This window comes from Lampris incognitus, chromosome 15, assembly GCF_029633865.1.
Source record: "Lampris incognitus isolate fLamInc1 chromosome 15, fLamInc1.hap2, whole genome shotgun sequence".
NCBI classification, from domain to species: domain Eukaryota; kingdom Metazoa; phylum Chordata; class Actinopteri; order Lampriformes; family Lampridae; genus Lampris; species Lampris incognitus.
In genome coordinates, this window is record NC_079225.1 from 38,914,229 (window position 1) to 38,928,452 (window position 14,224).

A 14,224-nucleotide genomic window follows, 5' to 3' on the forward strand; every position below is an offset into this window, starting at 1 on the left:
GACTGTAATCATCCTTTGGATCTGGGTGGGGGTTCAGGGGTCCCAACAGTACTGTATAGTTTACGTTTGCAGATGTAATCACATTTTGGTTGAATTTTGAACTGAAACATGTATTTCACAGGATAAAAGTGGTGTTACAACAAAACTGTGCACGTCAATTTTGACACGATTAGCATCACCTAAATTCTATTATCGATCTTCCTACTGGAAAAATATGAACAATTTCTGTCTTTAAGTAACTGTTACTTGACATACAAAAAACAATTAAATCGCTATGAACATAAGATTTTCCCCCCTTTTTCTCCCAAATTGTACCTGGCCAATCACCCCACTCTCTCGCCCGACCAAGCCGGAGGTATCACGGGGATTCAAACTGGCATTCCCCATGTTGGTAGGCAACAGAATAAGCTGCTATGCTACCCGGACGCCCCGTAAGATTGAGTTTTAAGTGATTTAATTCGGTGTCAAGAGAAACATTGGTAGATAAGATGTCATCCAAACAATAGATATCTCATTTTTAAATAAATCCTAACTAAGATAAACTTTATATCACCTCCTCTGGAGTCCCTGGCGCCTGTTTATGCCAGGCTTCCAGCTGGAGCTCCAGCTCCCTTCTCATCTTCTCTGGATCTTGCACTGGTTTCTGTGGCAATTACCAGAAAAGCACAGACACAGAAACACACAGACACACACAAAGATGCATCAAATTACATTTTACAAATTACATGATAGCACCATTTTGACACAAATGGGCAATTCACCATGAAGCATGGACAGGAACTTGGTAGCTGGGATAAAAATCAACGTCACTAAAAAAAATCCAGATAAAAGTAGCAAAAACCAATCATATCTGTGGGTTGTTCTGTACCTGTGTTTGTTCCAACAACAGCTCAGGGACGGTGTGAATTGTGGACTCTGTGCTCCGCTCTGGATGCTCTACGTCACTGGGATGTTGTCTATCCTTCCATTTATCCTCCTCACTTTTCTCTTCCTCTCCCCACTGCTGGGCCTCCATCTCCCCACTGTCCAGACCTGCAGAAGGATTTGAAATGCCCGAGGAAACATTAGCATGGAGACTAACAGTTGTCCCTTGGAAGGACAACTGGGAAACTCCGCCATCTCGCTGCCAAACTTGATTAATCTTCCTTTTTTTTGTTTGGGGGGGGGGGTTCCCCATTTTTCTCCCCAACTGTATCCGTCCAATTACCCCACTCTTCCAAGCCGTCCCGGGCGCTGCTCCACCCCTCTGCCGAGCCGGGGAGGGCTGCAGACTACCACGTCTCCTCCAATACATGTGGAGTCGCCAGCTGCTTCTTTTCACCTGACAGTGAGGAGTTTCGCCAGGGGGACGTAGCATGTGGGAGGATCACGCTATTCCCCTCAGTTCCCCCTCCCCCCTGAACAGGCACCCCGACCGACCAGAGGAGGCACTAGTGCAGTGACCAGGACACATACCCATATCCAGCTTCCCATCCACAGACACGGCCAATTCTGTCTGGCAGGACGCCCCACCAAGCCGGAGGTAACATGGGGATTCGAACCAGCGATCCCCGTGTTGGTAGGCAACAGAATAGACCGATACACCACCTGGATGCCCTTTGATTAATTTCTGAGAGTGAGTGGGAGATGGGGCGATTTGACATTATGGCTGGGGTGGAACCTTGCAAACCAGATTCAGGCGTTTCACTTCCTACCTACAATACTGAAACAATGAACCAAATTTTGGTTCTCACTTGCCAATTCCTACCAAAACCAAAACGGATGTGAAGTTTATCATTATGATCTTCGGCTCCCTGGTTTTATACGATTTTCAGCTACAGGACTATCATGATAAACGATGATGAAAGAGGTGACCTGAACAATACATAAATTGGTAAGTTACATATTGATAAATTACATATTTAACTACGAGCTAAAAATCTGTAAGCACATCAGAGCTAGTTGAAGGAATGCAGCACAATACATCCACAAGCGGTCACCACCAGCAACACCAGTGATACACAACCTGGTGTCTGAACACAGCTTAAGGCGCTGCTGAAAAGGAGCGAGTGTGCTTTGTCCTTCCTGTTTGTGTGTAGTGGAACGAACTGACACCTTTCTGGGAGGCCTTGGTGGAGTCTAGCTGCTCGGGCTTTAGTTCTTGGGCCTCAACGGCCTTCAGGTCCTCTTCCTGTTCCTCTGTATCCATGGCAACATCGTCCTCGTCTTGGATTTGGTCTTGCTGTTGCCCAGCCTGTTTCTGCTGATCTGCACTGGCAACATCTATTATCACAAAGATCAGTAAAGAATCAACCAATTGAAAAATCTGATCCTATGACTAAATAGCACAGTTTCAATATCAATGATTGCCATGAGCAACAGCAATTAGTTATTCAGAGCTTAAAAACCATAACAGGCAAACTGATTCCTTCTGAGGCTGTCATTTCTCACATTAGAAATGTCGTACAGATTCCCATGAAGTGTTGAGTGAAGAATTACTGACCGTATGTCTGAGCGTCATAGGCTGTCTCTCCCTGTTTGATGTGCTCATACAGATCTGACTCCATCTCGGCCTGACTCTGCTTGTTGTCTTGGGTCCGCTCCTTCGAACTCTCCACTGTACGAAGACGTTTGTTGACGCGTTCATTGTAGTCGCCGGTCGAACGCTCATTGTCCGCTCGTCCGGGTTTCCGCTTGAAGCTCTGGAGTGAAAATTCAACATCGATGATGATGGAGACATAAGCAATACTTCCGTTAATACATCAACGTGTGACATCTCCTTAAGCATAGTGTACTAGTTACGCTAAGTGCTACTAACAAAGCCAAAAATTCTTGTTGAATAAAGTCACCAAGTCACGGTCCAGATTTTAACATTTCGAAGCACAAGAGCTGGCTGGGTGTTTTTGTTGGTGTCTGATGCATTTCCCCTCAAAGACTGGGCTCACACTGCCAGTATCCACACAGCTATGTAGCAATCCCAGCAAACGACTTCTGTTGAAGGTTTTTGAAAATGGCAGACTTTGTTTGTCTTGCTTTCAGTTGTTGTTTTTAGCCAAACCACTGAATGATAGACTCAAGTAGCCTTAAATGTAATGTCATTAAGACAACTTTAAGTAAATATGTGAGAATCTGAACAAATTCAATTAGCTGATTTTAAGCAATTTAACATTCTCCCTAGCTGCAGGATTTCTCCATCAATTTTTTTTTTGCCCCCTTGTTTTGCCCCAATTGTATTCGGCCAATTACCCCACTCTTCCAAGCTGTCTTGGTTGCTGCTCCACCCCCTCTGCCGATCTGGGGAGGGATGCAGACTGCCACGTGCCTCCTCCAATACATGTGGAGTCACCAGCCGCTTCTTTTCACCTGACAGTGAGGAGTTTCGCCAGGGGGATGTAGCGCGTGGGAGAATCACGCTATTCCCCCCAGTCCCCCCCCGAACAGGCGCCCCGACCAATCAGAGGAGGCGCTAGTGCAGCGAGCAGGACCCACACCCATGTCTGGCTTCCCACCCGCAGACATGGCCAATTGTGTCTGTAGGGATGTCCGACCAAGCCGGAGGTAACATGGGGATTCAAACCAGCGATCCCCGTGTCGGTAGGCAACGGAATAGACCGCTACGCTACCCGGATGCATCAATTCTTTTTAAAGAAATGAAAAAAAGGGGCTGGAAAAATGTAGATGCCATTGGAGATAACTGAAAGCCCGATTTGCATCACTTTTTAATGTATAATCTCTGTACCAACAGGCCAACTTCCTCACAAGGATAAAAACACAATATTCCAGAGTTCCTTTCCATATCTTAGCATTTCCATTCGGTTTTCCCATTCATAAATTCAAAAGCAGCTATACAAACAAAGATACGGGTAGCACAAACTGACAAAGATAGCCGTAGTACACATTTTTAGTGCTCACCCTGAGAGGGCAGACATACCTGGGTCTTGCTCTGTGTCTGTCTCTGCGAAGCCATTCTGGCTGTTAGCTTTGACTCGTGCCCCTCGAACTGGCTGGCGTCTGCAGCTCCACTCCCATGCTCCTGAAAAAACCCAGACGGATGTCAAAATGACTGGTCATGTAGAACGGCAGTTTCAAGTTGAGAAACCCCTTAATTCCTCCTCAACATGTGGCATTAACACTCGTCTCCTGTCTGAATTTTCATCAAGATTTCATTTAGCTGGATTCACACACAGCATTACGATGCATCTTTGGTGCACATAATGAAAATGTGATTTAACTCTCCTGTGTCCAAATGATGGGCACATCACGCCCTCTTCCTTTGACTGATAACTAGGTCACACACGAATGTGTGTCTCTTAACGTTGTTTCTCTGTGTTCACTGGGGATGAGGTGCACTTTGTTGATTATAAGGACTAGAGTTTGGGTCCATTCCTTAACTGGTCCTGGGTGCATTAAACCTGGATTTTGTTTAATTTTTGCTTTGACCAGTGACAAACCAGTCAAAGATAGTTGTTAATACCAAATATCATGGGGTCTCTGTGAATGGTCATTTCAAAGATTAATGATATTAAGGATTTTCTTTTTTTTTTTTTTTTTGGCATTTTCCACCTTTATTCGATAGGGACAGTTAAGAGAGACAGGAAAGGCAGGGGGAGAGAGGGGAGAGGGGATGACAAGGGCCTGGGCCAGATTCGAACCCAGGCCGCTGCGGTAAGGACTCAGCCTTATGGGGTAGATGCTCTACCAGGTGAGCCACCGGGGCGCCCCCCATGGTCATTTCAAATGAGAACAGCAGAGAAAAGAGACTCACCCATCACTCTTGTCAGACTCAGAACGTATAGGTATGATACAGTAGAGAAAGAGAGAGAGAGAGAGAGAGAGAGAGAGAGAGAGAGAGAGAGAGAGAGAGAGAGAGTGTGTGTGTGTGTGTGTGTGTGTGTGTGTGTGTGTGTGTAATAAAATCAGAATCAAGCTTGAGGATCTGACCTAAGCCAAATCCAAAGAGTACTGCTGCCCAAGCAGAACCAAACCCCTGGAGTTTGGCCTTTTTGTGACCACACTTGTCCAAAACTGCAACTTTCACCTTCGCAACGAGCAATAGCATTTTTAAATAATTTGTAGATGATTAGTATAACCATTAGTATAAGCAGTTTTTTTTCCACCAGCATTATTAAAACTTCATGCTCAAACCTTGACAAACAAGCTGGAAATTCAGCTCAAGCCCACCAAAACAATCCTGGCCCAGTTACATCACAGGATATCAGACTGTACAGTTGGAGTAACATGAAGATGGCGCTGCACCTCTTTAGCTTGGTCTTTCTCCGACGCCTCCCCAGCCAGCTCCACAGCAGTGTCACTCTGGACGTTCTGATCTCCGGTCTGTCCGTCTGTGTTGTGCTCCTTCCTCCCTGAAGACTCCGGTTGTTCTTCGTCATCATCTCCTTCCCCGTCCTCCTCCTCCTGCAAGGGTGAGAGATGAAAACGGTTGAAGAACTGGAAGGGAGCTAAAACCAGCCGTGGATGATTGTGCTGAGCTTTAAAGTAGTGATGCAATATTCTGATATCAGTACCGATATCAAACACTCGGCCCACACCAAACTCTGTACAGTAGTCAACAGAAAGTCGTAAATTCCTAAATAATTATTTATCTCATCTCATCTCATCTTCAGCCGCTTTTCCGGGATCGGGTCACGGTGGCAGCAAGCTAAGTAGGGCACTCCAGACATCCCTCTCCCCAGCAACGCCCTCCAGCTCCTCCTGGGGGATCCCAAGGCGTTCCCAGGCCAGATTGGACATGTAGTCCCTCCAGCGAGTTCTGAGTCTACCCCGGGGTCTCCTCCCAGTTGGCCGTGCCCGGTAAACCTCCAAAGGAAGGTGCCCAGGAGGCATCCTAATCAGATGCCCGAACCACCTCAACTGGTTCCTTTCGAAGCGAAGGAGCAGCGGCTCTACTCCAAGCTCCCTCCGGATGTCCGAGCTCCTCACCCTGTCTCTCAGGCTGAGCCCAGACACCCTATGGAGGAAACTCATTACAGCTGCAAGCTATAAATAATTATTTATAGCTTATTTAAACTATTAATCTTGCATGAAGAATTACTTGTAAGATATCAGACATTGAACGGACTTTGTTTAATGACCGTTAACAAGCAGACCTAGCTTCAAGGACTTTGACTTATCCTCTCCCCCAGTCTTCACTGGGAGGGTTGGGAGAGAGGACCCTGTCAGCACATTGAAAAGCACTTGAATGTGCTGAGAGAAAGAAAAAACTACTGCAAATTGATTTGTTTTGGATTTTCCCCTGTATCTCCCCAATGGTACTTGGCCAATTACCCTGTTTTTCCGAGCTGTCCTGGTCGCTACTCCACCCCCTGACGATCCGGGGAGGGCTGCAGACTACCACATGCCTACTTGGATACATGTGGAGTTGCCAGCCACTTCTTTTCACCTGACAGTGAGGAGTTTCGCCAGGGGGACGTAGCGCGTGGGAGGATCACGCTATTCCAGAGGAGGCTCTAGTGCAGCGATCAGGGCACGTACCCACATCCGGTTTCCCACCTGCAGGCACAGCCAATTGTGTCTGTAGGGATGCCTGACCAAGCCAGAGGTAACACGGGGATTCAAACCGGCGATCCCCGTGCTGGTAGGCAACAGAATAGATTGCTACGCTACCCGGACGCCCCGCGCACAAATGGATTTGGTATGATGTCATTGTTTACAACAGTAACCGCATCATACCAACCTATTGTTTGATTGTTACAGTCGTCAATGGCAACAGCTTTCAATACCCCACCCCATCTAAAGCTGTGACTGGTCAGCTCAAAAAAAAACCTTCTGTAAAAAAGATGCCGAGTCCACCATCCTGTCTAAAGGTGGCTGCAGATGGGTACAAGCAGTAGACTGTATTTGAAAACAACTGAAGAAGGATGCTGGAGCTCAGAAAAACCTCCTACTGGACACCCAGTCTGAGAACGTCTCTATGAGAATACAGTGTGTGCATATCAAACATGTCAAACTCGGGACATTAACATCTGAGTCCAGTCTTGCACTCTGAAAAAAACCACAACCACCATCTTGGGTCTGCATTTGTTGCTTTGTTATAAAAAGAGAAAAAAAAAAACCAGTAAAGCACTCAGTGTTGGGAAAAGGACTATGGTGTTATCTCACATACCACATACCTTGGGTTTCTGGCCTTGGTCATTTGGAATCATCAGATCCTCTTCTTTTCCTGCCTCTTGTCCCCTGTCCTCCTTCTCCTCTTCCTCCTGCCCTTCTCCCTCCTCATCTCTCTCAGCCGAATTCTTATCCTCCTCGGCCCCTTCATCTCCTCCCTCCTCTTCCTCCTCAGCTTTGGGCTCCAGGCCGTTCTCCTCCCCCGGTTGGTCGGGCTGGTCTTCCTCTATCCCCTCCGCTCCCCCCTCGTCCTCCTCTTCTCCGCCCTCCTTCTCACCCGCGGCCCCGAGCTTCTCGTCCATGTCAAATGGATTCTCTTCTGGGAAAGGGAAGGAAAAAGAAGCCGAAAGGCTGAATTAAGATGACTTTTTAATGCCAATTTGACAGCATTACAGATCTTTTGACCAGGGGCTCCTGTCCGTCACTCGGTCTAAAATCAAGAGGCACAGTTCATACACTTCATCACCAATGGTATTCAAAGACTTTCCCATGACTTCTCCATAACCTTTAGTTTAATTTCCATGATCAAGAGTTGCTACTGAAAGGGTTTGTTTTGACATGATACTTGATGTGAAAAGCGGTCTATAGTTCAAATACTGTATATGGGCCACTCTGCTCTCAACAACTTTTACGAGCCATATTTTGCACTTAAACAATGCTAAAGCCCTGCCGCTATGATTCCACCCAATGTTACATTTTTTCTAATAACTGGTTGATCAATCTCTATCAGAGTTGATGCTGCTTTAGTTAAGATTGCCATGACTTTTCCAAAATTCTAATTTTCCAGAGCTTTTCCAGGGCCTGGAAATTCTATTTTCAAATTTACTGACTTTTCCAGGTTTTTCATGACTGTTTGAGCCCTGAAGAGAGGAAAATTATATTTTTTTCATGTTGTGGCCCAAGGCTGGGAGTCAGATCAGCAAATTCAGCTGAAAATATTAAAAAAAAAAAAGCCAGACAAAAACAATTTTTACAAATTACTATTATCATTATGATCGTCACTGATGCTATTGTGTTGGCGTTTGTATTGAATGCTCTGCTGAGCATTTTTAACCTCAGTTTTACATACGCAACAAAATGAGTTTTTAAATAAATATTTACTGATTTGGTTAATTTTCAATCCAATAACAAACCCTATATCAGGGTCTCCTCCAGCCAAATGTAACAAGATTATGTATTTCACAGCATGACCATCCAAACTCATTCTTCTCATGCCCTTTGACCCCTCATCAACAAACCTTCTGTTGACAAATAGTGAGACTGGAAAACATGATTTTAAATAAACGGGATCTTTAAGATTTGTTTTCCCCTGAACACTGAGGAATTGGAATCTCTTTTCCATGTCTGCAAATGTTTTTGGACTTACAGGTTGAACGACAAATTATATAGAAAACAGTTTTGTTGACATCTATTTCAATTCACATCGCTATCACAATGTTCTGATAATGTGCACAACACCGTTTTCATCAATACTGTGCAGCCCTTGCTGGGTTAACAGTAATATTCCCGTGTAGTTGGTCTGTACAACCAACATCACAACTCACCGTCTCCCTCTTCCTCATTGCCGGCCTCCTCATCCTCCTTGTCCAGGTTGAGCTCTTCAGACAGGTCCATGGCCTCAGGGTCGGGTTTCTTGTCCTGCTTGCCGTGGTAGGGGTCCACCTCATTCTCGTCAAATTCCCTCTTTTAAAATACGGCAAGTAAAACATGGTTAAGACATTCCACAGGTATAAGACAAACGGGCATCTAGAGAAGAACATTCTGAGGTTGGGCTTCTGGTATATGAACATTTGGAAAGAAACACAAGATCTCAGAACTTCCATTTAGAAACTAGAGGTGGAGAAAAATGTAGAAATACAGGAATATAGAGAGAAAAAAAGCAGGAACGTAAGAAATTCTGTGATTTCAGATGACTGGCAACTACATCCAGGGAAGAATATCTTCTTCAAGCCTTTTCTGTAAAAAACAAAGCAATACCTCATCTGCCTGTTCGTGGATCTTCTCTTTCTCGTCTTCATTCAATTCTTCGTCTCTGTCCTGATTGTTTTGGTCCTTTTTGTTGGCATCTGCAGCGCCCAAATTGTCATCTTTGGCGACCAATTGAGATTCACCCTGAGAAATATAAAACAAGAGGCAGTTAGCACAGCAATCTGCCCACTGGATTAAAAAGCGATTTTCTTTAAAAATAGCCAACAAGCAACATTTAATTAGAAAATGTCTCAAAGTATTCCTACACAATTTCCATTTAAAAAATGTCATACTTCTGTTTCCGATCCTAAATTCCTGAGCAAATTTCAAGGTTTTGGACACAATATGTGATTGGGAATGTCTGCTAGGCCAAAAAAAAGCTGTAAATTATCCCTGAAAAATGCCAAAATATGTGAACCGAAACAAAGGGTTAGCATTAATTCAGATAGTTTCTAAAACTTATATACGTGCAGTCATGAATAATATGTTCCAGAGATTGAGTGTAAATCACTTCACAGACAGAAATCAACTTGGAAATTCACGTTCACTTTCTAGACTTTCCAGTCCCGTGTAGGAACCCTGAATGTACCTGGTCCATGCCTTGGCCAGACTCTTCCTCTTTGTCACTTCCTTCTTGTTCGTCATCATCCTCATCATCGCCCCACATTCTCTCATCCAGAGTGTCTGTCTGGCCCTCACCCAGGTCGCCCATCTTTTTATCAAGCTCTTCTTCATCATCTTTATCTGACTCTTCATCATCCCCTACAAATTGTCGACCAAAACAAACATAAACCTACATTTGAGGCCTTCGGCTGATGCTCCACAGCCATGCTTCTATCCAAATGTTAAGCAAATTTAAATCAAACTAATGAAAAGAAAATCAGTTTCCATTGCCTTTTATAACATGATCTCCACATAATGTCCACATTTACCTCAAGTGTGAAAATTCACTCTGTTTTCAATATTCAAAGTTCTTTGATATTCAATTTTAATACTTTAGCATTTTCATTCAGCATTTTGTATTCTCAACTTTAAAACCGGCATGAACAGTGTTTGACAGAAACTCAGCTACTGTGTTGCGTGAGGACACTTCAGATAGGACGGACACTCATGATAGGAATGACATAGCCGGTGGTGGACAGGTAGAAGATTTTTTTTTTTTAAGGGAGTCCATCAATCTCTTGGTATCGCTGCATGGTCTATCTGGGTTGATTCTGATTTTAGGGAGGTTAACCCACCTGGCTCCTGAACATCCCCATCATGCATCTGGCCATCAAAGTCCTCCGACATTTCAATGGCATTATCCTCCGCCTTTATTTGTCCCTTCTCCTGCTGTTCCTCCTTCTCCTGGCCCTCCTGGAAGGTGTCCTCAACCTGAGAGAACATGGACAGAGTCAGTCCATGACAACTGCTATCTTAGTCTTGACATGGTTTTAAAAGAGGCTCAGTCAAACAGACGGAGGCTTGTCCTTCCGCTCTACATTTGCAAAAACTTGGTCAGATAATCCCCCTGCCTGACACCTTTCTCACAATCTGGTTTTCTGTTCTGTCCATGGTTCTTTTCAAGATCTTACATGTGTAAGTAGGTTTTGGCTTTAAGTATGATCCTTTTGGTGTGCGTTAGCCTCCAGAGTTACCGAAATTCAACATTAGTGACAGCAAAGTATGGGGGCGGCATGGTTCAGGAGGTAGAGCGGGTTGTCTAGTAATTGGAAGATCACTGGTTTGATCCTCGGCTCCCCCAGAGATCGTGTTGAAGTGTTCTTGAGCAAGACACTGAACCCCTAACTGCTCCTGATGAGCAGGATGGCGCCTTGCATGGCAGCCTCCGCCATTAGTGTATGAATGTGTGTGAATGGGTGAATGTGAGACATCCACTGTAAAGTACTTTGAGTGGTCGGTAGACTAGAAAAGCACTACATAAATGCAGTCCATTTACCATTTAAAGTACTAAGCCTAACCCAACTCTTTTAACCCCATGTCATCATGTTTATAAGCAAACAAATAAACACTGTTTGGAGAAACATACATAGTCCTAAAGAATATGATGTTTTATTGCCCAAAAAAGTCCTACTTGTCCGGGTGGCGTGGCGGTCTATGCCGTTGCCTACCAATACGGGGATCGCCAGTTCGAATCCCCGTGTTACCTCCAGCTTGGTCAGGCATCCCTACAGACAAAATTGGCCATGTCTGCAGGTGGGAAGCCAGATGTGGGTATGTATCCTAGTCGCTGCACTAGCGCTTCCTCTGGTTGGTCAGGGTGCCTGTTCAGGGGGTAGGGGGAACTGGGGGGATTAGCGTGATCCCCCCACACGCTACGTCCCCCTGGCAAAACTCCTCACTGTCAGGAGAAAAGAAGCGGCTGGCGACTCCTAGAGTTGGGTATCGAAAACGGTGCCCATATGGCACTGACTGAAATATCTCGGTCCTACCGAGTATCAAACTCTTTGGAAAAAAACGGTGCCAAATTTTGATACTTTACGGTAGACGACGTGAGCTCTATCGCAGCCAGCCAATCACTACCAGCGTTGTTGTACACAGGCGACTGACTGACAAATCAGCATGAAGGTATTTGATATGCGTGTGCGTCTCGTGACTGCATTGGAGTTGAAAACTGGCGGGCAAGATTCAGTTCGCTACTATGCGTTCCAAAGTGTGGCTACACTTTGTAAAAATAAACAGCAAACCTGGCACAGTAAAATGCAACCGCTGCAAAGCGATCATCAAATGCTAGTCTGGGAATACGTCGAATATGATGAAACATCTGATCACGCATGGGATAAATTTACGAGTGGACAACTGCTCTGTGTTTGATAACGTTAATGTCCGTGCTGCTGCCAACGTTAACGTTAGCCCTGGGACGTCTGCTGCTGGGTCTTCTTCTGGTGCCACTGCTAGCAATGATGAAACAGGTAAGGATGGTTATGATGATGTTTATAAATAGGCTCACATACATTAAAGATGTCAGTCTGCATGTTGACTTCATTGTCATTGTTGACCTCACTTTCAATGTCAAAGTGCTAGAGCACAGAACCAAAATAACATAATGTGTCAATGAATTATGGTGCTCGATGTATAGAAAAGTAGTTTGATGATAATCCTATAAGGTTTTCATAATATATAGTATCGAAAAGTATTGTTTAGGTATCGTATTTAATTGGAGGTATTGGTTTTGTATCGGTATCGAAAAATTTTAAACGATACCCAACTCTAGCGACTCCACATGTATCAGAGGAGACATGTGGTAGTCTGCAGCCCTCCCTGAATTGGCAGAGTGGGTGCAGCAGCAACCCAGACGGCTCCGAAAATAGGATGATTCGCAAGTACAATTGGGAGAAAAAGGGGGAGTGGGGGTGGGAACGCAGGATCAACCTGTAAATTGTCATAACAATAGCTAAAATTTATCTGCATTTTTCTTCATTTTCTCTTAAGTTGCCATGAAACTGAGAATTAGACTACAGCTATATGTAATACCATGAAGCCTCATCTGTCCTACATGGCAGAGGCTCCATATCCTCAAATAACTGTTGGCCTACAAGGCTACCCCGGACTTCCAACAACCAAATTTAAAATACTGGTACAGCATGATTAAAAACACACATCTGTTATGGTAAATGGACTGCATTTCATATAGCACTTTTCTAGCTGCAATAGCCACTCAAAGCAATTTTACAATTAATGCTTCACATTCACCCACACACACACACCCACACACACACACACACTCACGGCAGTGTCAACCATGCAAGTTAACAACCAGCTCATTGACAGCAGTTTGGGGTTAGGTATCTAGCACAAGGACCCTTCAACATTTCTGCAAGAAGGAGCTGAGGATCGAACCAGCAACCCTCCAGTTACCACACAACCTCTGTGTTGGGGCAGCATACACATACACACAAATAAGTTATCAATTGCATGAGGGTGAAAAAGTCACCTGCTCTTCATTCTCAATCTTGTCGCTGACGTCTTTGGTGCCTTCCCCCTCTCCGATGCCTCCACCCTCGTAGTCGTGGAACTCCGTGGCTCCCTCGCCGTCTCCACCTGCCATCAGCTCCTGCGGCAAGCAGAAGCCCTGAAGATGAGAGAAAGAGGATTGTCAGGCAAAATTTAATGAGGAACAACTTTAAGTTATCCTTATGAATAATCTGAGAGAAAGACATTATTTTTTAATGGTGACTGCATTTTGAAAATTTCCAAGTTGCTTGTATGTGAAAGTGCAAACTGTAGTAAGAAAAAGAAAGAAAGAGAGGAATGGGGTAAGAGAGATTTATTCAAATCATCTGCTCTGGTTTATAATACTATAATTCACAAAGATGTGTATGTGTGAGAGTGAAAGACAGTAGATGAGTGTATGTTTGTGCCTCTGAGACAGACTACACCATGTTTGTCAGTGTGTTTGTACGGGTGTTGTATAAGTGAGGGAGAATTTGACTGAGCATTCTATATTAAAAATGTAAATTACATTTTTTTTTAAATTGGGTCACATCCTCCATGATGCTCTGTTTCACTCACTGGGGGGAATAAATTGTGGATGTACAAATACATTTCTAAATGCTTTGGCAATACAAATGTCAATTTTGTCATGTCAGTAAAGCAAGATGAAATTGAAATTGGGGAGAAAGAGAGAGACAGAGAGAGAGAGATAAGCATGCCAGCTCCATACCCCTTTGCACAGTGTTCTTACTCAACAATACAATGTGTAATTTACCTTCTGAGCGAGCTCGGTGAAGATGCTGGCCAGGACAGAGAGCAGCTTCCCTGTGCTCCTGTGGGCTCCCAGTGAGACAGCCAGGAAGAATCGGACCAGGTCAGAGTACACTGCCAGCAGGGGCTCCAGACGCACCAGCATCCTGCATGCCTCATTCAGCTCCTGGACCCACGGCACAGCAGGGAAACACACAAAAACACAGAGACAGACACACAGAGACAGAGAGAGAGACACACACACAGACAGAGAGAGACAGAGAGAGAGAGAGTGAGACAGCAAGCGAGACAGAGTGAGAGTGAGAGAGAGAGAGAGAGAGAGAGAGAGAGAGAGAGAGAGAGAGAGAGAGAGAGAGAGAGAGAGAGAGAGAGAGAGAGAACAGAACAATATTAGCAAGGACTAAAACCCTACTAGGTATCACAGGTATGAGTATGCTGAAGCCCTTTA

At 44.7% G+C, this 14,224-nt stretch overlaps 1 protein-coding gene across 1 annotated transcript in view; it reads right to left on the minus strand.

The window, feature by feature from the left end:
• mdn1 (midasin AAA ATPase 1) overlaps window positions 1–14,224 on the minus strand; it is a 112,037-nt gene that overhangs the window by 7,067 nt on the left and 90,746 nt on the right. The window contains exons 83-95 of the mRNA XM_056294052.1: window positions 13,781–13,942; window positions 13,007–13,144; window positions 10,311–10,446; window positions 9,662–9,834; window positions 9,082–9,216; window positions 8,649–8,787; window positions 7,110–7,420; window positions 5,236–5,394; window positions 3,911–4,012; window positions 2,483–2,681; window positions 2,095–2,262; window positions 869–1,032; window positions 554–643 (exon numbers count right to left, since the gene is read on the minus strand). Coding sequence (XP_056150027.1) covers window positions 554–643; window positions 869–1,032; window positions 2,095–2,262; window positions 2,483–2,681; window positions 3,911–4,012; window positions 5,236–5,394; window positions 7,110–7,420; window positions 8,649–8,787; window positions 9,082–9,216; window positions 9,662–9,834; window positions 10,311–10,446; window positions 13,007–13,144; window positions 13,781–13,942 — 2,076 coding nt within the window. The remainder of the gene's footprint in view (window positions 1–553; window positions 644–868; window positions 1,033–2,094; window positions 2,263–2,482; window positions 2,682–3,910; window positions 4,013–5,235; window positions 5,395–7,109; window positions 7,421–8,648; window positions 8,788–9,081; window positions 9,217–9,661; window positions 9,835–10,310; window positions 10,447–13,006; window positions 13,145–13,780; window positions 13,943–14,224) is intronic.